The 24,599-nt window shown below is 47.3% G+C and overlaps 2 protein-coding genes across 5 annotated transcripts in view; one reads left to right on the top strand and one right to left on the bottom strand.

Annotated features, from left to right (window-relative positions):
* Nucleotides 1-20,871, top strand: part of KDM2B (lysine demethylase 2B) — a 110,883-nt gene extending 90,012 nt beyond the window's left edge. The window contains exons 13-22 of one of the 2 annotated variants that reach the window (XM_068412446.1): nucleotides 2,957-3,181; nucleotides 6,812-6,955; nucleotides 11,622-11,708; nucleotides 12,283-12,543; nucleotides 13,501-13,539; nucleotides 15,138-15,811; nucleotides 17,286-17,449; nucleotides 17,915-18,076; nucleotides 18,764-18,982; nucleotides 19,648-20,871. In XM_068412446.1, the coding sequence (XP_068268547.1) occupies nucleotides 2,957-3,181; nucleotides 6,812-6,955; nucleotides 11,622-11,708; nucleotides 12,283-12,543; nucleotides 13,501-13,539; nucleotides 15,138-15,811; nucleotides 17,286-17,449; nucleotides 17,915-18,076; nucleotides 18,764-18,982; nucleotides 19,648-19,829 (2,157 nt within the window). In that variant the 3' untranslated portion in view covers nucleotides 19,830-20,871. The remainder of the gene's footprint in view (nucleotides 1-2,956; nucleotides 3,182-6,811; nucleotides 6,956-11,621; nucleotides 11,709-12,282; nucleotides 12,544-13,500; nucleotides 13,540-15,137; nucleotides 15,812-17,285; nucleotides 17,450-17,914; nucleotides 18,077-18,763; nucleotides 18,983-19,647) is intronic. The other variant, XM_068412445.1, reaches the window with a different exon arrangement.
* A 300-nt stretch (nucleotides 20,872-21,171) lies between these two features.
* RNF34 (ring finger protein 34) overlaps nucleotides 21,172-24,599 on the bottom strand; it is a 39,510-nt gene continuing 36,082 nt past the window's right edge. For all 3 annotated transcript variants that reach the window (XM_068412443.1, XM_068412442.1, XM_068412444.1), the window contains exons 5-6: nucleotides 24,352-24,553; nucleotides 21,172-22,920 (exon numbers count right to left, since the gene is read on the bottom strand). In XM_068412443.1, coding sequence (XP_068268544.1) covers nucleotides 22,733-22,920; nucleotides 24,352-24,553 — 390 coding nt within the window. In that variant the 3' untranslated portion in view covers nucleotides 21,172-22,732. The remainder of the gene's footprint in view (nucleotides 22,921-24,351; nucleotides 24,554-24,599) is intronic.

Raw genomic sequence — 24,599 nt, 5'->3', positions numbered from 1 at the left:
GTGACTGCTGGGGAGTACAGAGTCAGCAGGCACAGGTCGTGTTTGGGGGTCTTAGCTGATCTCCTTGAGAAAGGAGGTGATAGGATCTGCTACACAGGTGGGAGACTCCATCGGCCCAGAGCCTAGTTTAGGGCTTAGCGTGTCACCCAGTCCTGAGCTTAAGGCCGTGGAGCTCCTCTGTGCTGGCCGCTGTGGTAAGCCCGGGTTAGGGAATCCTGCCATCCCTCACCACGTGCCCATTATTTGCAGGACAGGTCTGCAGAGCTGTGCTCGGAGAGTGGCGAGTCGCAGTACAGAGATGGGAACAGGAGCTGCGAAGGAAATCTCTACCTAGATTCACTCCCAGGGCTGGTACGTTGTAAAACTGCAGTCTGAGCTGGAAATCCTGCAGCATCTCCTCACTAACATCACCTGGAATTTATCTGGCTGGCTGCCACGTGCTAAATAAACCCCAAGTCATGTTGGAGGCTCCTTCTACCCCCGCGAATCCCAACCCCTTTCTGGAATAGCAACCCACAGGCCAGATTTTCTTCTGTGGAGTTTTTTTAAGCGACCGCTTTGGAGCCCCTTGAAACGAGATACTAGCGGGAATTTCTGCAAGGCCTCTCTAGCCTCGCTGGCTGCGACATCCTGGAGTGAAAACGTGGCTTGGATTGAGGATTGGTCGGTTGGTGAATTCGTACAAACCCAGCTAGTACAACTGCTTGGATTTCCTAACGAGCAGGGAAGAGGTCTGGGTGGGTAAGAAATGTTACATAGAGCGAGATCAGAGGTCTGCACCTCTGCCGTCTGCTCTGTGGTGGTGATCTGTAAGGAAATCCGAGTTGTGTGGTGTGGTCTGGCTTCAGACTTCTTGTACCCTCACCTTCCTGCCTTTTTTTTTTTTAAGGATTCTCAAATTCTGCGTTGAAGCGATGCCTTTTTACCGCTTGCATCTTTGCAGTGTCCTGGCACTTAAGATGCTGTCCTCAGAATTAGGACTTGGCTCGTGTTACTGTGGCAGAATCAGGAGTTGTCTTGGAAAAGAACAGAGTTTGATTTTTCCTTGAAAGAGATTGTGTTTAAAAAAGACGCTTCTGATGGTGTAACTGGTGTTTGCTGCCTTAAAAAAAACTCAATCATGTTCAGACCTGGTGGGAAGGAGTCAGATGCTCATGCAGAATCTTCCATGGGCTGTTGGCAGAGGGGAACTGCCCAGGTTGTTGTACGTATTTTGGTTGAACTTGTTCCCACTGATGTCTGGCCTTTGGTTCGTGTCTCTTGCTTCCCTTGCGAGTGGCAGGAGACTTTAACAGAGAGAATGGAGGAGTGATACATGCTGAGGAAGGAAATCATCTCTTATCTAGGTTGCCTCTAAGCCAGTCCTGGCAGAGCTGACTTTATCCTTGAGAGGCTGAAAAGTTGGTCTAAAAGGTAAATATTTATTCTTTAGAGTGTCTGCAATTGATGTGAAATGCAGGCGTGTGGTGCGGCTGGTGACGGGAAGGCAGCTCCGCTCATCCGTGTTCACAGAGCACAGTGCGATTCAGCCGAGCAGAACAAGGACTTGCTGAAATTTGTGTAACCTCATGGTCCAAGCAATGGTCTTCTGCCTCCGTCATGATAGTAGGTCTGTGGGAGAGAAAGGTAGGACGTCTGGCTCCTGGCTTCTCTGCTCTCCCAGCACTGAGGTTCCTGGGATGGAGACTCTTAAAAGATCAGCATTATTCTGCATCTTAAGAAAGTCAGTGGAGCTTTGCTAAGCCAGCTGGGAGGAAGATCAAATACTTGGCGATGTGGCTTTTCTTCAGAGCTGTATAGTAGGATGCTTAGGGAAGCTTTTGTAGTACCAAGTAGAATGTTTTCATACCCTTTCTTTTAAAAACTGCAGTGGAAATTCTGCATGACTTTCCATCGCCAACCTGCCCCATGCCTTGGTGATTGCCCAGAATTCATCAGGAACAGAAAGTGAAAGTGGCTGGTCTGTTGGTCATATGCTGAGATGTACAGAAGGTGGAAAAATCGTATAAATACTAAACCAGATGAGCTTTGCAGGCCTATTATTATCATCTTTATGGAGAAAGCTGTCAGTGGTAAGAACGAGCCAAGCCAATTCTTGAGTAATTAGCCCCATACAATTACATGGTATTTAGCGATGTTTGGCTTGAGCTGGAAGTTCTTGTGTATAGCGGGGAGTTTCTGATGAGAACATGAAATTTAGATATCCAGAGTGAATATGTTGCAGTTAACCTAATCATTTAAAATCTTTTCATGCTCCTTTAGCTTCTGCCTTAAAGGTCATTGAAATCTAGACCTGGGATTCCCTTTTTTAGCCTTTGGACAGCATCAGTTAGTGTTCTATTTTTGAGCACTTGCTAGTATTGGATATGAGAGAAGGTTTTTGTAGTAGTTGTGGTTTATTTCCTACTTTATCACTTGGCAGCAGTTCATACTCTCCTGGGTTTTTAGGGAGATTGCTGTGGCTTGAGCCATTGCTGCTGAATGTTTCTCTCCTGTACCTAACCTCAAAATTACTTTTGCTGCCTTCTTGGGTTCTTCCAGTGGAGGAAAGCAGACTGGCTTAACCTGAGCACAGTCCTAGGAGCTCCCTAGCCCAGAGCTCAGCAGTGCCACAGATGGTGTCTTGACTTCAGCCAAGCTCATCACTTGGGACTTGGTCTTGCATTGAGCTGTGCATAAATTGAGTCTCCGTGCCCTCCTGTTGAAGTGGGCTTGCTGTAGGTTTGGGATCTCTCACTTATGCCTTGGTTTCTTTATCTTTTTGCAGTGCATCTTTTCCTCAAAAGGTGATGGAACTCGTTTAGCTCTAAGAGTGGTTGTACACATCTGCTGAGTATTACCCACCTGTGTACAATTCCGATACATCTGTCAGTTTTATGACTCCCATCCAAGGAACTTCTGGAGTTTAAATGGTAAGTGGGATGTGCCATTAACCTTGCGTGTCTGGCTCTTTCAGAACAGGGCAGTTGGACGGCCCAAAGGGAAACTGGGCCCTGCTTCTGCAGTAAAGCTCGCAGCTAACCGGACAACCGCCGGAGCACGTCGGAGGAGGACGCGATGCCGCAAGTGCGAGGCGTGTCTGCGGACAGAGTGCGGCGAGTGTCACTTCTGCAAAGACATGAAGAAATTTGGGGGACCTGGCAGGATGAAACAGTCCTGCATTATGAGGCAGTGTATCGCAGTAAGTGTACCCGTTGCTACAGCTCATTTGGGGATTCTTTCCTGTATCTGTGTCTCCTGGTGACAAGGTGTGGACCTGAGAACTCTGCTCTGAGTAGTCCCTAAAGTGCATCAGGAAAAACAGTGTAATCCCTGCCCTCTCAGTTCAGATCTCTTCTTACCATCACTTTCTATCCCCACCCTAATCTGAAACCAGAATGCTCCTAAAACTTAGTAGCATGGCTTTTGTTCTCGGTAGTATAGAAGGTAGATGGGAAGATTATCAGTACACCGGAAACTGGCACTCAAATCACACTGAAATTCTGGGATTTTGGGGAGAAGGGGAAGAGTGGGAAGTTCTGATTCAAAGCGAGAAGAGGCCTGTTTGGGTTAGATCTCTGAGTTTCCTGAGAAAAGCTGCCTTGCAACCATCTTTAGCATCTTAACTACTTAACCAGCTTAAGATATCGAGAAATCGTTGGCATCTTCCAAGATTTTGGCGTTGGTGACCCCAGCCCCAGGCTACTTGAGATCTGAATTTCAATTTTTTTGCTGTTATCTGGGCACAGAGGAGAGGGTCTGATCCAGATGGGCCAAAGAGCTATCAAGCCAGGGTCTTGTCTTCCTCAGGGACTGGAAATGGCTGTTGGGGATGAGCATCAGAACAGGGCAAGCAGACAGTCAAAGACAGTTTCCTGGGCTCCTGTGATGCATTGCTTAGAAGCTTCTTGAGTCATAAGTGATAGCTTTGTATTTAACAAATATTGACAGATTAATCTTCCGTTAAGTTGTCCAAGGGGCTTTTGAATCTGTTGCTTTCATACTGACTGTTGCGGAGCTTCTCCTCAGGTCTCATGTCTGCAGTGCCCCCGCTCAAGGGTAAAAGTTAGCTTTAGCTTTTATCTTAAATCTTTGGAAGGTCATGTTCATGCTGTTGTTAAGGGTTTGGTTTTCTGTTGTTGTTTTTAAGGAAAGGAATGTTGTTTATTCATAACTGAAATATTACCCCATCTATACTGATTTCTCTCTTAACTCTTGTTACAGTTCCTTTCACTTAAGCCTTTTTTTTTTTTCTTTAATTCTGGTGAGGAAACTGAAGTGGAGGCATTAAATGACTTAGTCTGACACTGATGAAAGACTGATAAGCACTTAAGGTTTCCAGTAGTTGCTCCTGGTAGCTCACTCCATGTCCTGTTCTAAGCCATGCGCTGTTCTTGACATAGGGAATTGGATTCAGCTCTGCTGGATCTTTCAGTAAAGTACACAGAATATCTACCTTGCCGCAGAGTGCTTTTGCAGCTCAAGTGTCTTTTCTTTGAACACTTGATTTCCTGGAGTGTGGCATGAATTGAACAGCATGGATGAAGAATTTATTATTCTCCAGGGGGAAGAAACAGTGAAATCATGCTGCCTTTTTAGTGGAGGGATTAAATTAGGGCTGCAGTGAGCTTTCTTGTCCTGACTGATGAAGGAAACTTTGATGCTAAGCTCTTTCACTCTTGATACACAGGCTGAGCCTTTTGGAGATGAACTGGGTTCTCTTCTGGCTGAGTGTAGTCATCCTCTCTTCTAATGAAGAAATATTTTTCTTCTTGATATCTGCAGTTTTATTTCCAGGAGCTGTGGTTAGAGCACAGGGCTTGGTAGCTGGGGTACTCTGATTCCTTGTTCCCACCCTTGCATGCACTGAAGAAGACATCTCTGCCCTCCATAGGTTCCCATTGGTGTAAAGAGCAGGGGGAGTATTACAGACTTTCTTAGAGCAGCAAAAGCTTAACAAGTTGAACTGTTGTAATTTTTAAAGGTGCTTTGCATTTCTATAAGTAATCCTATTGTCTTTATTCTTGTTCATTATGTTCTCTAACAATTGCAGTAGTAATCTATTGTGGTACCCATCCAGTAACTTCCAGCCAAAAAAAAAACCCCAAAACATGGAAGCAAGGCTCTGTGGAAGTAATGATCCCTACAGTTCTGGGATTGTGCTTTCCTCTGGTTAATAACTTTGACAATATTAACTAGACACAGACTTTCATTAAACTGAGAAGCCTTTAGAGAGCCTGTACTGCCATTGGGAGAACACAAAACTCCTCTGCATCGCTAGTTCAATCAAGAAAGGAAACAGGAGTGCCTGGGACACCTTACGCTGCATTGAATAGGTCTGAAGGGAGCGTGGGGCTCTGTGCTGGGAGGACGAGTTGTGACAGCATGGCTGTGCCCTTCCAGCCTGTCAGTGGGACAGGGCTAGTTGGGACACACAGGAGATTCCCTAGACGCCCTTGCTCCCAGCAAGAAAAATTGTACTGCTCCTGGGCTGTTTGTTCTTGTGAGTGAGTATAAATACTTGTTGTGTGGGAGAAGGGACAAAACAAGTGGACAGAGCTCTTATGGCTCTGGGCAACTTAGCTTTTCTCTGGTTTACCTGCTGGTGGAATGGGATCCCGGGGATTCCTATTTTGTGCTTGGAGGAAGGGTGGGAATTAAATAGCATTTGCAAAATGCTTTTAAAATGGAGCGTGGGTAAGCACTGGCATGAGAAAGCAGGAGAGTGTTGCCGTAGCTGATGTGACAGATGTTGGTGTGTGGGGCAGCACACTGTAATGGCGTTTTATAGCTAGGTTTTTCCCTATCTGAAACTGGCTGAAGGATGCACTGTTGCTGCACAGATTGGGTTTGGTGTGCAAGTATCCACTTATGGATTTTATTCACTCCATCTACAAGAGATCCTTGCCATGAAAAGCCACATCTCTGCCTCTGGCTGCTTAATAGTTAAGGACTTGCAACCTGATCGATTGCATTTCACATTACAGCCAGCTTCTTATGAGGATCTTCCTTTTCTTTCTTGTAATGAGGCTTATACCTTATTGCTGCAAACCGGAAGTTTGTTCCTCATTAACACACAGGTGGCTTTTTAATTAGACTGGCATTCAGTGCTTTGACATGGGTGACAGATATGTGAGATGCTGCAGGTCCCTTTCTGCCTCAGCAAAAGACAGAAAAAAATCGGTGTGCTTCTCACTTGTGACACTTGCAGGAGAGGAATTCTCTTTTTAAGTGTCTGTGCAGTGGTGTTTGTAATGCTCAGGTTGGGAGCAGGGCCCTGGATAATAGATAGTCAGGAAAAGGTCTGTTCTTGGTTCTGTTGTGGGCTTGCTGTGAGACCTGGACTGGGTCCCATAACATCTGTCTGCCCTGCTTGTAAAAGAGGGGAGCTGCCAAATTGCTAGTCAGATTGTGAAGCTTAATGGATGTGAATAGTGATGTTCTAGGTTGCTTCTTTTCCCTCCCATTGTACACTAGTGAAGTGACTTGCATGCCAATGTCTGTGTCAGCTCACAGATTCAAGGGACCCACAAAAAAAAAAGGCATTTTAATCCATCCCTGGGATGCCCTATGAATCTGTGTTGCTACGGGGAGGGCACTTCCATTCCATGAAACGTGTCCTGTGATGCTTGGTCTGGGTACCCAGCCCTGATTGTTACCGGTTTTTCTTGCCTTCGTTGCTCTGCTGGGCTGGAGCCTTCAGCAGTTTGCACAATTAATCCCTATTTATCTCCTCTTTGAAAAGAGGATACTGTAAATGCACATAGAGTTCTTCTGTTTCCATATGTCTTCTGTGTCCTCATCAAGACTTCTTTACGATATGTGTAAACAGCCGGTGTTGCCCCATACTGCTGTGTGTCTGGTGTGCGGAGAAGCTGGGAAAGAGGATACTGTGGAAGAGGAGGAGAGCAAGTTTAATCTCATGCTAATGGAATGCTCCATTTGTAATGAAATCATACACCCAGGATGCCTTAAGGTGAGTACAAGGATGTGATACATGTTGGAAACAAAAACTGGATTGGTTACCACCTTAATGTGAAAGCAGTGCACAGAAATTGGAAAGCTTTCACATTTTCATCTTTGGGAACTTAAGTGAGCAAGAGCTGGCGTGAGAAGCAGGGTCACAGGCTGACTGACAGGCAGGGAGCCTCTGGTGTAACCAGCATCCCCTGTAAGCAGAGACTCTTGCCTTGGACAGCCTCCGAAACGCGTATGCATGCAAATATCTTGTGGGTTTGGTTTTGGTTTTCTTTCTTTTTTGCCTCTTGTTTAAGGAAGTGTGAGGGGTTTCAGTTGGGACGGGAAGCTCGAAGACAGAGAAATCTGCCTGTGCTTTTGGATGAGTTAGTCATAATCCCTGTATCAGTAGCTCCTTCCTGCATCCCACAAAGTACCAACGAGTAGTTTGCTGTTCATGTTTGTCCAGGCACAGATGTGCCTTTCCGTGGCAGCTGGCTTTAAAGATGTTACCAGCAAATGTTGCAGTAGGAAGGCTGCAGCTCTAGAGAGCAAACTGAGTGAGTTTCAGGCTGCAGGAGTGCTCACCCTTGGCTGACTCGAGTCCTGTGAGCAGCTATATTCTTTGCTGGTAACAAAAGTGTCATTTTGGGCATATCTTTGTCTATGAGCATTTAGAAGCCGCCTCTCTCTGGAACTGGTTTGTTTCAGCTGATCAGCAGTTTCCTGTCGCTGATTTGTTTATGGTTAAAGTGATTTGCCAAAGCAAATGTATTCTGACACACCATGCCCCAGAAAGCAGCTTTTGGCCCTTCTGGGATCTCTGGGAGGAGAGGTATGTTCCTTACGCAGGCGTGGGGTGATTCTCTCCTGGCCTTACATTTTTCTGTGCAAACCAGAACTGCGGCTGTCTCCCTGATTCATGAAATCGGTGCTCGCAGCTCCTGCCACAGATGGGCTCTGAAAGGGAGCTTTGCTTGCTTGGCTCCACTTAAAACAAGGCTTTGGGGGCTGATGGAGCAGGGGAAGGAGCTGCTCGTTTGCAGAGGTACCTCAATTTTGGCTTGTAGCTGCTGCTTTGCTGTTCCAGCCCTTCCTGGAAGTGCCCTGCGCTCCCCATCTCTCGCAGTGTCAGCGACGCTTCATGGCTGAGGCCAGAGGACACGATTGTTGTCTAGTGGCAGTTCAAGTACGGTTTCCTCTCCCCATACCACATTTGGGACTAGTCGTACAGGATGTGGGTCAGATCTGTGAAATCAAGCAAGTGCTGTTTGTTCTTTTATGCATGTGTGGTGTTCTGAGTGCTGTGCTGGTGACTAGGAACAATGTTTCTTTGGGTGTTTCTGAATATTAAGCAGTGGGAGATTCACGGTGTTCTTTGTATTTTAATTTCTCAGTGCTTCTGTTGAGCTGGAATGATGGGGTAACTGGTACTTTTTATTTACTGAGACAAAAGGGCACTGGTAGGATTTCAGCATGGTCTTGGGAGGCAAGAGGAGACTATGCGCAGGGGAACAGCAAAAGGAAAGTGGAGCCTCTGCCTTGGATCCCTCCTTGCTCTTTAGTCCCAGGTTCCATGATTTTCTGAGAGACACAAATCTGTTGCCGTGTTTACATGTTGCTCAAGCCCTTGACATGGGCTTAAGCCCAGAGGATGGAGCCCATAAATAGACCTTGTGGGAAGCGCCTTTGAATGCAGACGCAGCCCCAGGGCAGCTGCTTTGGCTGTCCACCAAGAGAAGGTCCCTTCCTGCCCGACTTGGTAAATAGGCAGTAGTACATGTGAACTGTTGGTCATCTCCAGTTAAATGTCTGGCAAATACTTTTGGGGGAGACTGGAATAAACTAGATCAGTGAAGGGAGGAGTGTCCTTTCCAGGCTTATTCCCACATGGAGTGAATTCCCTCCAAGACGCATCTCCAACGCTTGTGGAGTAGTTTGGCACAAGCACCGGCTAATTTTGTACTCCAGGGCAGGTTGTTCCTGGTTTGAAGTCCTCTTCCAGCTTCCTGATTGGGCTGTATGTGTTTGTGGTGGGTTTTCTCAATGAAAAAACAGTGTCAGAGGATGATTTTGAGGAGATTGAGGGTAGCTCTGGTGCATCTGTGCTGTGCCACACTCACAACCTCACTGGAGCTTCTGTGGGTGCCTCTTGCTGGGGGAGCCCTGGGTACCAGAGCGCATTAGGGGCTTGTGTGGGAACTGCCCTAAGGACAGCCAGGATGCTCCATGTACTGAAAAGTGTCATGGGGGGTTTCTGACACGCTTCTTCCCTTGGAAATACAATACCCACAGAAATACTCGTTTTGCTGAAGAGTTTTTTATAAAGTGATCTTGGCGAGCGTTCCGTAAGCGCAGCGTTGTTTCCAGAGGGAGCCAGTGAGATTGTCAGAGGAATATTGCCTGTCCTTGTTACAGAGCGCTTGAGTTTAACTGATACTGATGAATTTTTCTTGCTACATGTCAAATTGCTGGTAATGCTGGTTGGCACGTGTGAGTGAGTGCAGTGTCTGATGCTGTTTCCTTAAGGAGAAGGGATTCATGTTCCCCAGTAGGAGCCTGTTCTTTTTCATCTTAGGTGGATATAGTGATAATGATGGAAAAGGTGAACATTTAGGTGTCTTGTCAGAACAGCAGAAATACAAAGACCTTTCCCAGCACAGCTGCACTGCTGCCCGTGGCTTCAGCCCAGGTGGGTCTTGCTGCCTGTGTTTCAGCCTTGGCACTGCCAGAATTCACGGCTCTCACTCAGCGATGGCAGATCAGCGTCCTGGGGTCTCCATATTCCCTAACAAGAAGACTTCACAGTAGCGTAGTCGTGTGTTTAGACTTTCTGAATTGTTGACCTCGTGCTGCAGGTACGTTTCTGAAGATGCCTCACGCTGTGGCTCAGACACCCACCTGCTGTTTGTAGCAAACACTCAGAACTGGCTCCCACCCAGCCTGAAAGGCTTGGGACAGATTCAGTGGCAGGTTTGTATGTGTCTAATTAGTTTGCTTACAGGTCCTCACATCTGTTCAGGTCCTTAAACTTCACAGAAGGGACAGAGCTGTAATGCTTTCCCTTCAGTAGCATTTGTTCTATATCCAGTGCGGGAAGTAACTTGTTCCCAACTTGGGCTTGGGCCAGGAATTGTTCCCCTGAGGCAGAGATGTGTACAACAACTCCTGGAGTATCTTACACCTACCATGGGAAAGAAGGTTCAAAGGCACACAGTTGTGATAAAACCAGTATTTAAAATCTGCCCACTTCATTTACTCATTAACTCCAGAAGACTTGCTGAGAGAGACTGACATGTCATCACTCTCACTAGATGGTGGAACTAGAATGGCTGCTGGCTGGCCTGGGGACTTGAGGAAGCAGTTCCCCTAAATCCAAGGGCTTGCTCCTGCACAGCTACTGCGTTTCTGCTGAGCTGGGGGGAGAGGAGGAGATGTTTCAGAAACATGAAAAGCTGCAGATCCCTGCCCCTGCCTGTTTCAGCAGCAGTCTCTTGCTACTGTGCTGCTGATGCCAGTGCCCAGCTATTTGTCTTGACAGTAGCGTGTTTTTGTTGTCTACATTAGTAATAAATTAATCCCACCCCACCCAGCTTTTTTTCTGAATATAAAACTAAACCCTTAAATGTGAATGTGCCATCAGTGAGCATGTGTTTGTGTAGGGTGTTTTTACCTTAGCTCTACTTTTCATCCTTGGTTTCATTCACAGAAATGCCTTTCACCTATCTCCTGTTTGGAAGGTAACGCTGACTCCTGTATGGAAATTCAGAAACCAGCAGCTTTTCAGCTGCGTAGGGCAGGACTGTGCTTTTATTGTGGTGTAACAGCACTGAGTGTGCCTCTGCTCTTTCAAAAAGCAGAGTGTCACAGTCTCTGAAGTAGTGAAGTAGGAAGCATTTCTCTTCCTTACACTGGCTGGGTAACTGGGGGTGTGAGAAACCTTAAAAATGCCATCATGTGTCCAGTCTTGTGAATAAAAGTGCCTGTTCTTTAGCTGACTTGGCAACCATCATTTTTGTTGGCACGTGGGCTTGAGGGCTGGAGGCATGGGACTGCTAGTTCTGATCCATGAAGAAAAATATTTTAAGGAACACTTGATTACAGTGCAGGGTGCTTTGCTTCTAAAAATGCCGAACAGTATTAATGTATGTGAGAACGTGTGTATGGGAAAGATCCCTCCCTGTTAAAAGATCAGACTGTGCCTCACTCCAGGGGGGGGGACGGGACTGGGCTTTGCAAATAAGTGGTGTGGGAGGACATTGGGAGATGGTGTGATCACAGTCCGGAGTTTTGGGGGGTTTGCGTTGGGTTGTTGGGGTGTTTTTTGTTGGTTTGTTTTTTTTTGCAAGAGCAGAATGTGCCCTGTGTTAATTGGGATTGTCACTGACCTTCACTAAAAGCCCAGACCTGAACCCTTTGTCAAATACCAATTTGACCAGCGTGCTTTCCTCCCCCCCTGACATCACCAGAAGGGTGATCGTGCAGGACCGAGGCCTTGCTCAGCACCAGCAGGATGGTGCGGCCCCTGCAGTGATCTGGGCTGCTTTCCTGCAGCCATTGGGAGGGCAGCAGTCGATGGGGGGAAAATTAGGAGCTGTACAAAATGCCTCCAGATGATCTACCTGTAGAATTCTGCAGCTTTCTGCAGCATGATTGTGCATTGAGCTGTGCCTCTCTTTCCCCAGGTGAAGGAATCAGACGGTGTGGTTAACGATGAGCTGCCGAACTGCTGGGAGTGTCCAAAGTGCAACCACGCAGGGAAAACTGGAAAAGTGAGTTTAATGGGAATAAGTGGTGCTGGAATGAGATACAAAATCTCAAGTGTTCCCTCTGGCTTGTAGATACAATTTTGCCCAATGGTAGATACAATTTTGCCCAATACCGGCTTTTGATTTTGTGATTGATACAGTTGAGTTGAAGAAAATAAGCTGTTGGCTTTCTATTCTTTAATAACTTTTGTGGTTTTGTTCTGTGTACCAACACTTCACCCAGAACCTCAGGAATATTTAGGTTAGTTCTGTGCACTGCTGCATGTTAAGTTGAAAATACTTTTTTTTTAAAAAAAAAAAAAAATCCAGAAGCAATTATGCAAAACCTGAAGCGTCTGTTGGAATTAGTGAAACATCATTTCTTTGCAAATTGAGACAGACACCCAAGCCTGTAGTTACAAAAATAACTTTATGAAGGTTGAAACTACTTTACTCTTAACTCCTTGTTAATGATTTTGTCTGTTACAAAGTGGTCAGCCCACCAATGTTGGGAGTGTTGGAGGCAACTTAGATAAAGAGCGGATAAAGGCGTAAGATATAAAGTTTGTTTGTGTTTTGTGTCTCTTTGGCGTACAAGCAAAAGCGCGGACCAGGATTCAAATACGCATCAAATCTCCCAGGCTCGTTGCTGAAGGAACAGAAAATGAACAGGGACAATAAAGAAGTACCAGATCCTACGAAACGGAAAGGGGATTGTGAAGAAACTCCCAGGCGGAAATCGGAGGAACATTCCAAAAAGACTCCAGTTGACTCAATCCTGAGGAGAAAGTCGGACGAAGTGCATCTGTGGAGGAAAAGGAAATTTGAGAAACCCCAGGAACCCACTATGAGAAAGCGGGTATGACAGAACACTCTTTGCATGTACTTAGCAGAGGTGTGTGGGTTGGTTGGGGCTGATGTCTCTTGCCTTTGGCTTATAGCTCATCTTGAAATCTCAGATTGTTGCAAAAGAAACAGCGATGTTTTACTTTCCTTGTCTAAGAGGGCAGTAGGTTGAACGGTGACACTTGGGTTCAGAGGCTGAAAACACTAGGCTCTGGCTGTTGTTTTATTCAATACTGGAAAACCCACTTTAACTTAAAAGTCCTTATAAGGTGCCTGGAGTAGGAACAAAGTGAAAATCAATTTTTAATGGAAACTTTTTCATCTTTATCCACCTGGTGGCGCATGGCAGCTTGGTTTGTGGCTGACTCGGGGATGTGCAATACTCCTAACCCATCAGAGGACCTTTAGAAATGACACCTTCTGTAGCCTGCAGAGAGGAGGAGCTGCTCACAACAGCAATGTAGACAGCTTTTCCCTGAATTTAACAGTGGGAGCTCGTGGGCCAGGCAGGGACACTCTGAATTGTCACGTGGATTGCAAGATATGGCACTTGGGATATACAGAAATGCTGGTTTGCAGAGGTAGAAATGAGGACCTAGATTTAACGCATCTCATGGATAAATGGCTGACGGCTTTAAAATCGGAATGAGTGGCTGGTTTTGTATTGCACGTGTTGTAGTTCACGAGGAGTGGCAGTCAGGGAGTGGTACAGTGCAGTAAATGCAGGGATTGGGGTTGCTTTGGTGGAATGAGAGCGCAGAATTCACAGTACCAGTGTACGTGTATCTGCTTTCTGGCCGTGCTTTCCTTTTCCCATCCCTTTGGACTCACTGCAGTGGTTATGGACGGCTGGAATTGCTCCATGAAAGCCCCACAGTGCGTGAGGAAGGTGCTGTGGATCACCAGGCCTTCGTCAGACAGCACAACAAATGTCATGTTTTGGGGTCTTTACTTTTCTTTCTTCCAACAGCTGAAACTTGGAAAAGAAGATAAATTCTTCAGGAAGAAGGTACTTTGCGTTTTTAATAGATGTGTTCTCCATCCCTTTTAATCCCCTCTCCTCATGTGAGCTGAATGGTGAGCCAGTTTCTCTATCAGTCACATCCTTGTGTCACTGCAGGCATTTTTATTATCCCATTTACATCTTGAAATTACAGAATATCTCTCTCATGCAAACCTGTACACTCCAGGATAGTTTAGCTGCAGTGTCTGGTCTTATATATTCTGTTCTATACTGATGTTTCGCTCTTCCTGTGTGCTTGAATCTTGCCCCTGCCACACAGCCCCTCAGCAGTCTGAGCCACAGCACATCCCTGGAGTCCTCTGCTGACACCCCAGGGAGCCAGGGGCGACCTGGCACACAAGTACTGATTGCCTCTTACTGCCTGGCACGATAACAGAAGTCCAGTACCTTAAACTAAGTGCTCGCCAGTACCCTGTGTGAAGGATGCTGCAAGCTGACAGTAGTCTGATGTTGGAAGTTCTTTATTCTAACCTGTCATTAACTTCCTGTGACCTCTCCCTTTATCATATGTTAATTTAAGGACAGGGTGATCAGCTTTCTCTGCTCTGCGCTGCAGTCTGGAGCACAGGAGCACATCCACTGACTTGATCCAATTAGTTTATTGCGAAAGCATAAACCTTCTGATAGAGCAAGTGTGTTCGCAGCACTTCACCTTTTCTTGCCAGTCCAGATCTCTTCTTACTCGAGCTATTTCATTTTAATAGTTAGTGGCTTCTTTCTTGCTTGTAGCGATCAGATTAGACTTGAAGTCTTCCTTGGTCTTAGTTTGTCCATCTTACGCTTCTATCTGCTGTGCATCAAAGAGAGATTTGATTAATGTGAGCAAGCAAAGCGCAGTTTGCTGTTACAAACAGTGACTGGGGCAGGGAAGAAGGTGCCAGCTAACCCCTGTCAGCCTGCGTTGGGTTGGAGATAGCGTCAGTGTGAGGTCTCGTCAGGCAAGCAGTGTGTCAAACCTGTCAGATTCCCTGTTCTGCATGTGCTGGAGGTGGGGACAGCTTGAGAAGATGAGCAGAGTTTAGCAGGATGTAAAGGAGCAGCTAAAACATAATTAAACGAGGCTGTGAGTATCCAGCAAGAAGGGCCACAACAGCTCAGCCACAGCGTGAGTCGGTGGTTGCAATTCGGGAGGTTTCAGAAACTGACCTTGTGGCTATTGGCCACGAGTGCATGGCAGCCAGCGTTTAACGTGGGTGCTTGACCCAGAGGGGGTATCCCAAGCCTGGTTTCTTCTGGCCTGCTGGGGAAGAAGCTGTCTACAGTGTTCTGCTAATCGTCTGTAAGTTGTCCACTGTGTAATGAGTAAGGCCCTTAAATCTGCAGGATTGTGCATGGTGAATAAATGCATTTATCACTCTCTAGGAGTCCAGAGAGCCAATAGCTGGACTCCACATCCATGTGATGGCACTTGAACTTGATACCTTTGGCCAGTGAATGTCCCCTTGTGCTCAGATGGGGGGGGCCCAGTGCTGGCAGGCAGCCCGACGCCCCTGGGCAGGGCTGCCTGTGCGGAGCATCAGCATGTGAAGTGTTGCTGAGTACGTTCTGGCTCACATAGTCATCCCTTGTCTTTTTCTTTTCAGCGGCGATCGTGGAAAGCTCCAGATGACCGGACTGCCATGATCAAACCCCTGCGGCGCCTGAAGCAGGAGCCAGAGGATGACCTGCCAGAAGCACCTCCCAGGTCCAAGGATAGTGACCAGTCACGGTCCAGCTCGCCCACTGCAGGTCCCAGCACGGAGGGTGCTGAGCCCAGGGACAAGAAGAAGTTCAAGATGAGGAGGAAAAGGCGGCTTCCCAATAAGGAACTGAGCAAGGAGCTCAGCAAGGAGCTCAACCAGGAGATCCAAAAAACCGAGAACAGCCTTGCCAATGAGAATCACCAACCCATCAAATCTGAACCTGAGAGCGAGAACGAGGAACCTAAGCGTGCTTTGAACAACAGCGAGAGACTCCATAGGTTCAGCAAAGGGTTGAATGGGACTCCCCGGGAGCTGAGGCACCAGCTCATCCCCAGCCTGCGGAGCACACCTCGGGGAATAACCCGGCCACCACCTTCGCTCTCTCCTCCCAAATGCATCCAGATGGAACGGCACGTTATCCGGCCACCTCCCATCAGCCCCCCTCCGGACTCGCTCCCCCTGGATGACGGGGCAGCCCACGTGATGCAGAGGGAAGTCTGGATGGCTGTCTTTAGCTACCTCAGTCATAGAGACTTGTGCATCTGTATGAGAGTTTGCAAGACCTGGAACAGATGGTAAGGAGGGCGGGAAACCGAGCTGGGTTTAATGGGTAGCGGGTTGGACTAGAAAGGGAAGTGGGTGACGGAGACACTAATGTCTCCTAGAAGAGGCGTGCAGGTCACCACTGAAGCTCTGTGGAGCCCAAGGAGAAGGGGTGACCAGCAGCATCTAGAGCAGTAGCCTGTCTCCTGGTGCTCGCTCAGAAATAGCAGTTCCCAGCATCTCTGATGGGAACGGTGTGTGGGTCAGCGTCGGCGCCAGCCTGCCGGGGCTGCGACACCCCAGAGCAGCCTGTTCCCTGGTTAGACACCACGATGTTCTTGCCTGCTGGAACGGCCAGTCTAGGTCGTGCTACGTCTTGGTGTCATGCTGCCCCCAGGACTTGCTGACTGCTAACGCAGTTGTTTGTTCAGATTAGCTATTAAATATCTATTGAGATACAGTGAAGATCTCCCAGTGCCCTCGGTGTTCTCAGAAGGTCTGTGCTGATTGTTTCCCTGTAGAGGGTACGTGGAGAGCGCTCCTGTCCGCTGTGTTCTGTTCCGGCAGAGCTGGTGGAGGAATCCTTCGTTAGTTGTATTTACTCACAGTGTGTCCGTGTGGTGCTCAGGGTACCAGAGTGTGAACACCGACACACTCGGTGCTGTACGGCAGCAGGAGGCGTTAGGGGATGGATTTACGTGTTTCACTGAACTTGTGGTGATGTCTCTCGGCTGTCGGCTCGGATTGGGCCGGGTTGTGCACACAGATGGGCAGCTCGTAACAGACTCCTCTCGAGCACAGTCTAGTAACACACTGGGTGAATGACGGAAGGGTTGAGAGGGTGATAATTCGGTGCAGGATGATGTGTGTGGAGCGCTTCCTCCGTGGGCTTCGTGGTGTCACAGAAAGCTGGTGGATGCCTTTGCCATGTAAGTGCAGTGTTTTCTATTGGAAAAATGAGAAAATGAAGAATCTTGCACTCTTGTTAGGACTTTGGCTTAAAGTGTACCATAAAGAGCATAAAAACACATAAGCCACATAGATGGGAATAACACAGTAACATAGCACAGGGTGGCAGGGGAATCTGTTCTACAAAATTCACTGGGTTTAAGTAAGGAAAGCACAGGGGGAATCAGGACAGGAATGTTTAAAACCAGTCTTTATATTCCAAAGTGAAGCAAGAAGGTGTGGCTTGTCTTCAGGCCAGCGAATGGATGGGATGTGTGTTAAGTGCTGTGATGACTTCAAATGGGATCTGAAGTTGTTGACACTTGTAATTCTGTGGAAATAATTCCATGCTTTATTGCACGACATATTTGATGGAGAAACTTCAAACCTACATGACGTTGTGTGTTGTGCCTGTCTTAGCATCACTCAGCCTTATTTTTGCTATTTTCAGTTAAATGCTGTAGTTTTCCCTGTTGTTTAATAACACCTTTGAAAGTCTTGCAGAAATCAAAACAAGTGCTAAATGAAGTGCTATTGGCTTTTTTTCTTTCTGGGTAGGTGCTGTGACAAAAGATTATGGACCAAAATAGATTTAAACCATTGTAAATCCATCACTCCACTTATGCTCAGTGGCATTATTAGGAGACAGCCTGTAACCCTTGACCTTAGCTGGACAAATATATCTAAAAAGCAGCTGAGTTGGCTTATCAACAGACTGCCAGGTAAGTCATGGTTTCTGACCACTTCACTGCATGTAGCAAACCAGTTTGTATCTAAACTGGAAAGTCTGCAGGGATCTGGGTATCCTAGGAGAGGAGTAGATAGGTAGGAATGAAGCATCGGTGGGTTAAAAGGGGACCAAAGTTAGTTATGTTGTGAGTACTTGACGTGCGAGGGAAACTGATCTGAGGCAGGTCTTCGTCAACAGGTAACGTTGTGGTGGAAAGTGCCTGTGCTGACGTGGTTAGCGGAGGGGTGAGGGGGTCTGCTCTCACCCACAGCACTGAAGTTCCAGCTGGTGGGAGAGATGGGCAGGAGGAGGCTTTCGGGGTCGCTGCTCACCCTGGAGCGTGGGGATTGTTCATCAGGGCGGCGCTGGGCTTCACCCACCCTGCGTGTGGTAGCCGAGATCACCGCGGACGTCTCTCTGGGTAGGCCACGTGCTCCAACTTCTTCTGTATCTGCAGGTCTTCGAGACCTTCTGTTATCAGGGTGCTCGTGGATAGCAGTGTCGGCACTTTGTAGTTCCAGTTGTCCTTTACTCCGAACTCTGGACGTGCAGTGGGCGGAAGGACTGAAAGACGCACAAATGAGAGACCTCCTGTCGCCACCCACAGATAACCGGCCAGGTAACGGCGCGAGGAGCACGCGGGAGCTGTCCCAGCTGTTCGTGGCATGTTCTGCTGCTAGTCCCCTGTGGAGGAAACGGGCAGAACCCCCCCAGCTCGCTCTGGTGCGGTGCTGGGCTTCGCTGACGCGCGAGGTGTCAAAGTAGTGACTTGCAACACCTCCTCGCTGGAAGCCACTGGGTAACGAGTGATGTTCTCTGGCTGCTGAACAGTCGTCTGAGCCACTGTGCTGGTTTTCTGTCTGACTTTCTTCTCTTCAGGCTGCAACGGGTGTACTTTAGAGAGTATGGAAACACTTTCTTCCAGTTCAGGGAAGGAGCAGTTCTGTGGGTCATGCCACATTCGCCCGGATATCAGCTCAGGTGAAATTTTGAGCAAATCAGATCTGCTTTCTGGCATGCACTGCACAGCCTACTGCTTACTCCCGACTTGTAATTCCGCTGGGCCCCTGCAGTTACTTTCATCCCTTTTGTTTTGAAATCAGGAGGTGGCTTTGTCCACGTGCCTGTTCCAAAAATAGACGAGCGTTCCTGCTGATGTCCCCTCCGACGCTCCAGACAGGCGGAAGCGTCTGAAGTTGACGTAGGGCAGCAGTGTTGTGTGTCACAGTGCATTTCATATAGATCTGCAGATGTTTGCAGCGCGGGGTGAGACTTGAGGGAGTGACCTGCTGCCTCTGCCTTCCAGGTCAGATCGACAACCGGAGTAAACTACGGAACATCGTCGAGCTGCGCTTGGCTGGCCTGGATATTACAGATGCTTCTTTGCGGCTGATCATAAGGCACATGCCTCTGCTCTCCAAACTCAATCTTAGTTACTGTAATCATGTGACAGATCAGTCTATTAACCTGCTGACCGCGGTTGGAACCACCACGCGGGATTCATTAACAGAAATTAATTTATCAGGTAAGCAACACAAGCGCAGGGGAGCGGGGAGGAGGGGAATTGCCCATCGGGGTTAGACTTGTGTGAAACACTCGCTGGTGGAAGTGGTTTTACCCAGCTCTGCCCCTGGTGTAACTTCCCCCCAGGACTCATGGAAGCAGCTGGATGCGCTGCCGGTGTAAGTGATCCCGCAGCTGCCCAGCCTTTCCCCGGGCCCTCCGCCAGCTGCCGGGGCTGCTGCCTCCCCTCGCTCATCCTCCGCGGGGGATTTTCCACGGCTGGCGCATCTGGCGCGCTTCGCTGTCTCCTCAGTTACACAACAGAGTGGTGGGGGTCAGAGAGGGGCGATGGGGCTGGCCGGGCGATTTCGCTGTCGGCGCCGCACGGGGGGAGCGAGAACGACCTACCGCAGTCAGGATAAACTGTCCTCGTGCTGGAGAACAAGCCGAGTGTTCTCAGCAAGGGTCATTAGCCATTGGAAGGGGCTGCCCAGGGAGGTGGTGGAGTCACCATCTCTGGAGGGGTTTAAGAAAAGACTGGACATGGCACTTAGTGCCATGGTCTAGTTGCCATGGTGGTGTCAGGGCAATGGTTGGGCTCGATGAGCCCAGAGGGCTTTTCCAACCTCATTGATTCTGTGATTCTGTGAGCGCAATGTTACATTTCTCCCCCTTTGGTTTTTGCAGACTGCAATAAGGTTACTGACCAGTGCCTGTCTTACTTCAAACGTTGTGGAAACATCTGCCAGATCGACCTGAGGTACTGCAAGCAAGTGACAAAAGAGGGCTGCGAGCAGTTCATAGCAGAGATGTCAGTAAGTGTTCCCTTCGGGCAAGTGGAAGAGAAACTTCTGCAAAAACTGAGTTAGTTAAAGGACACGTGTAAATACTGGGGCGGGGGGGAAGGGACTAAGAACATGTAGGGATTTTATTTTCAATTGGGAACTTGGAATATTGGAAAAATACCACGATTGGATTTTACAACTCTTGTCGAGAACAACGTGAAACTACCCATGGTAAGAATCTCAACTCGTGCCACTCGTTCGGTCTCCCCGGGATGTCCCGCACTGGCTCTTATGCACACTCATAAGGCGACTGTTACTGATGATAATTGTTCACCCCCGGAAGACGACTGATCTCCAAGAAATAACGTTATTTCCAGTACCACAGCATGTGCTTGGTAGCGTAAATTTGATTTCTGCTTTTCATTTCTTAACAACAAACAACAACAACCAAGTCGGTGTCATTCAAGTGGACCACGCACTGCATTTCTGCCTTCTTAACGCGTTTTGTTTTGTTACATCTTACATTATGCAGAACTATTTTTGTACAAAAATTGTTTAAAAATTATTTATGCAATGTTTGAATGCATTACCAGTGTTTTGGTTTTGATTGCCAATTTTTATCTTTACTTATGGTAGGCGAGAACTTAACCTATACTTCGTAGACAGTATCTATCTACAACTGTGCCCAGGTCAGGAAAAGTAGGTTAATACTTTCAACTTAAAGCATGTTTTAATGGAAGTTTATATCCTGCTTTGTATACTTCAGAAGTGACATAAGCATGTTGTGGAAATAAGGTGTAAATTATAGTTGAAGTTAAAACACTTTGCCAAGTTTTATCTGTATAGAAATCACCTTTTTCTCAAAATTTTAAAAAAATTCCAATTTCAGCTTTTGCACATAGGAGGGTTTCACTCTGTAGCATGAGCTCTTGTACTCAATATAAAATTAATTTATACAGTGAGTCCAGCCGTAGAATAAATGGTCAAACGTCGTCTCTCTTTCTTTGAAGTGTGAGTTGAGTTCTCATTTAAGGTTTATAACATGGTTATTTCCTGATTGTAAAATTCTGCATTCATAAGTGCCATTGTTGTACGGTGTTGTTTTCGTAGACCTTCCTGATGCAGTTTTACCTTTGTTGAATTTGTATAAACAATTGTACAAAACCAGGTGCTGGCTCTGGGGGCTTCTGTTCCAGGGTGGGGCTGGTTCTTTGGCGGGGGAGGCTGCCTCTGGGCTTGGGGGGTGGGTGTAGAGTGACTGCAGCAAGCCCATGGGGTTACACCAGGGTTTGAGCTAGGCTAGAGGAAGACTTCCACATCTCCAGAAGAAGGTTTAAAGCTTGAGCTGAGTAACTGACAGCAGTCACAGCTGGTTCAGAAAAGAGACAGAGGCTGAGAAAGCCCATCACAAATCTTTATTAAGCTTGTGTGGCTAATGATCAGCATGGAGATAACAAGAGAGGGTATGTTTTTCTTCATTAGCTTACCCACTGACCAGAGGCTCCAGGAATTAAGTACCATTAAAAAGTTACTTCTAAAAAATAAAGCCATTGAGAAGTTTGCTCCCTTCTGAAAAATAAGCAGCAGTGTCTCTAAGCTGTGTATTTTATTTTGAGGAGGAGCTACTTTCTCTTTGTCAAGCCAGCTTCATTTTTCACATAAAAGACACGAGCAGGCATGGCGGTGTAGCAGAGGTAAGAGGTCTCGGGTACTACAGCCTAGGCAAAGCAGGGCCCTGTCTCTGTTACTTTGCTAGCACGTGGGAAATTAAGAGGACAAACATAATCTTTGCTGATGAGCCCTGCAGAGAGGCTCACCAGCCAGGGCAGGCTCAGGCCTTCCTTACCTCTCTTTGCAGTGAGCTGAATCTGCTGCAGTGCTGGCCATGCTTGGCCCCAGGCAGCCTGTCCCCCAGGAGTTAGGGTTGCTGCTGTCATCTTCCCTGTGTTGTCAGTCACTGACACCCTGCTGCTGGCACAGAGCCTGGCTAGAAACAGCAACACATTCAGCAGCCAATGGGAGGGGTGGTTAATAGTGACCCAGCCTTGGTTAGAAGTCTGTGGCTGTGAGGTTTTAAACAAATACCTTGTTTCCTTTCCCTGCTCCTTAACAAACCCCTCCAGTTTAAGGTCAGTAACACCCTACATTCCACATGTCAGCAGCAGGTAGTTTCATGACCCTGATTAGTATTCACAGTAACATCAGGTTCTCGGCACATGGCGTACAATCATCACACGTAAGATTAATAGTTACAATAGGCATGAGTGGATTAAGGACCACACTTACATGGTTTACTATACCCCTTTTTAAAAAAATACTTTATTCCTAAACTAAAAAACACTCAGTAATCAGTATCTGGGCACAGGTGGCAGAACCCTGTGACCCAACTCAGCCCTGCAAAGCGCCAGAGCGGTCTGTACGTGTACAAGTGCCCAGACAGCACACGTGTAATGGCAGACATCCCCAATGAAGCCATCAGCATAAAGCAGATTGCTTAAGGGCTTCTGTGCAGGTACAGTTAAGGGCAGAGCTTCCCCCAGTCGTATTTTATACTGTTAACACTGTTGCAGGGACAGTGTCAGAACAGTTACATTCTATAATTACATAAAAGCTGAATATATTCATTGCTTCTAATGCACTAGACAATGGTAACACACTACTATGGCCAAGCAGAGGTGGTTTCTGCCTGGATGTGGTAACTAGAGGTGATATTCTTCAGAAGAGAGCAAGAACTGCTGTAAACAGTTTGACTCGAACAGTTTGCGGGTTTATAAGGTAAGTCAGGCAGCGCTAGGACTGTACACGCAGGCGTCGTGTCGCACTGCCCAACTGTGGGAGTCAGGACGCTGTAGAAAAATGTTTCACAAACTTCTAGATCCTGATTTTTCAAAAACGCTGTTTGTTGGGAACTAAAAAAAGCTGACACATGCCCCAAGGTTCGGCAGATCCTGGAAGGGTGACTATAAAAATCCGGTTTTGGTCTTGGTTTAAGATTTGAACACGTGCACGGCCCGCACGACGTACTGTCGGCAGATGGGGCACTCGCTCATCCTCTTGCCACACTTGGTGCAAGTGACCATGTGGCCACACTCCAGCAGGACACAGTCGATCACGGCGTCCATGCAGATCCGACACAGGTTGTCGTCGTTGTCGTTCAGCTGCATCTTCTCACCCTCTGAAAACCAACAGAGAGGGAGGTCATGTGGTCAGGCCCTGCGAAACCAGGTAAGTTCTAGCCCAGGCAACTGCTAAGTAACAGACAACTAATAGAGCATGAAGTAGTGCTGCTGCCTGGTCACAACAGTTTGTCCAACCCACAGCTAAGAATTAATCTCTATTCCTTCAAAAAAACCCCTCACAGAAACAAGAACCAGAAAGCCCCAGTGAACATCCAATATTTGGCTTCATTCTTTAAACTCAGAGACCATTTTCATTTCAGAACATGATGACTCTGAAATAACGTGCTGGATTAAAATTCAGAGCACATTGCTTTTCCATCTCTGGGCTTCCCTCGTTTACAGAACACTTTCCTCAGAAGATTAAACACAATAGTAGTAAAGCAGAGGAAGAAGGGGAAGCCTTAAGTAGGCCGTAAAGATGTCAGAACTGAGCCCAACCTGTCAAGTTTCACTGCAAATGGACACCGTTCCCTCCCCATAACCAAATGTTGGGGGAAAAAGAAATTGCTAAGTTAAACGCTTGATTTCAGGCAGGTTTTTCAATTCTAGTTTATGACCAAACTGAGGGTCTCACTTTAGCCATGTTTTGACAGCCACTAACAGTCCTCCATCATCACAACCCTTCTCCACCCCAATTAGCTGATTATGTCACACCCCATTATCGTAGTGCCCACAGTGTCCGTGCTGGCACAATCTGGCTGCGCCGTGGCCCAGGGCTATTCCCTTTTCCAGTCACCACAGTCCCCTGTTCTTCACAGCCTGACCGCTGGCTGCAGGAATGACGAGCCAGGCCAGCATTTTCCACCCTGCTAATGACACCAAAGAGCTGCTCCTCAGATGCTACTTTGTGCACAGGAATCTGTGGCTGTACTACAGCCCCGCAAGTGAAAGTCTCCCATTGCTGAGTGTAACAGAGGGCAGAGGAACACTAGTCACTGAGCTGCAGCCACAGAACCACCTTATCACAAAAACATGGACTGAGACCAAACCACTTGAACTTGGACTTTTGCCACTGTAGCTTTTAATTCTGCACCCCAGTAAAAGACCTGCATTGCTTTGGTCTGTGACAGCTACTGAGCACCTCTCTCGCTAATGCCTCGTGAAACCTAATAAAGGACGTGGAGGCACCAAGTTTCACGTTCTCTGAGGAACTGGTTCTCAGTTGTGCAATGTTACCTTCCCCGTGAAAGCAGAGCGCTCTGAGCTTTAGAAGAAAGTCTCAAAAAAAAAAACGAGCACAATCCTGGAAAGCCTCAGTTACCCACTAGACCCATGTTCAACTACTCTAGATGCAGCTTGAATTGTTAAAACCAACTTTCCAGCTGAGCAGAACACGTTAGATACTAAGTCCTTCTGTTGGCAGAACCAGCTACTGGAAACCAGAAAATAAGGAGTCTTAAGTAAGGGAGAATTAAACATAAACCTACGTGTCTTGTGGTTTTCTTCGCTCTCTCTGTATAGTCTGCTCACTTTTTCCACAAGTTCCCATTTTTCACAGCATCCTGAGTAGTTGACAAAATTACACGCAAGTATTTCCTTCAGCTGCCGAACACTCAACCCTTCAATGTCTTCCAGACTTGAAATATCGGACAAAGACGCCCTCGCTCGCTTTCTGGACAGTCCAGGAGTCTGAAACACATCAACTGTATGTTTTTAACTGTCCCAGGAAGCTCAG

This window comes from Nyctibius grandis, chromosome 14 (genome assembly GCF_013368605.1).
Source record: "Nyctibius grandis isolate bNycGra1 chromosome 14, bNycGra1.pri, whole genome shotgun sequence".
In the NCBI taxonomy this organism is placed as follows: domain Eukaryota; kingdom Metazoa; phylum Chordata; class Aves; order Nyctibiiformes; family Nyctibiidae; genus Nyctibius; species Nyctibius grandis.
The sequence above is the reverse complement of the archived record's forward strand: the minus strand, read 5'-3'. Positions and strand labels throughout refer to the sequence as shown.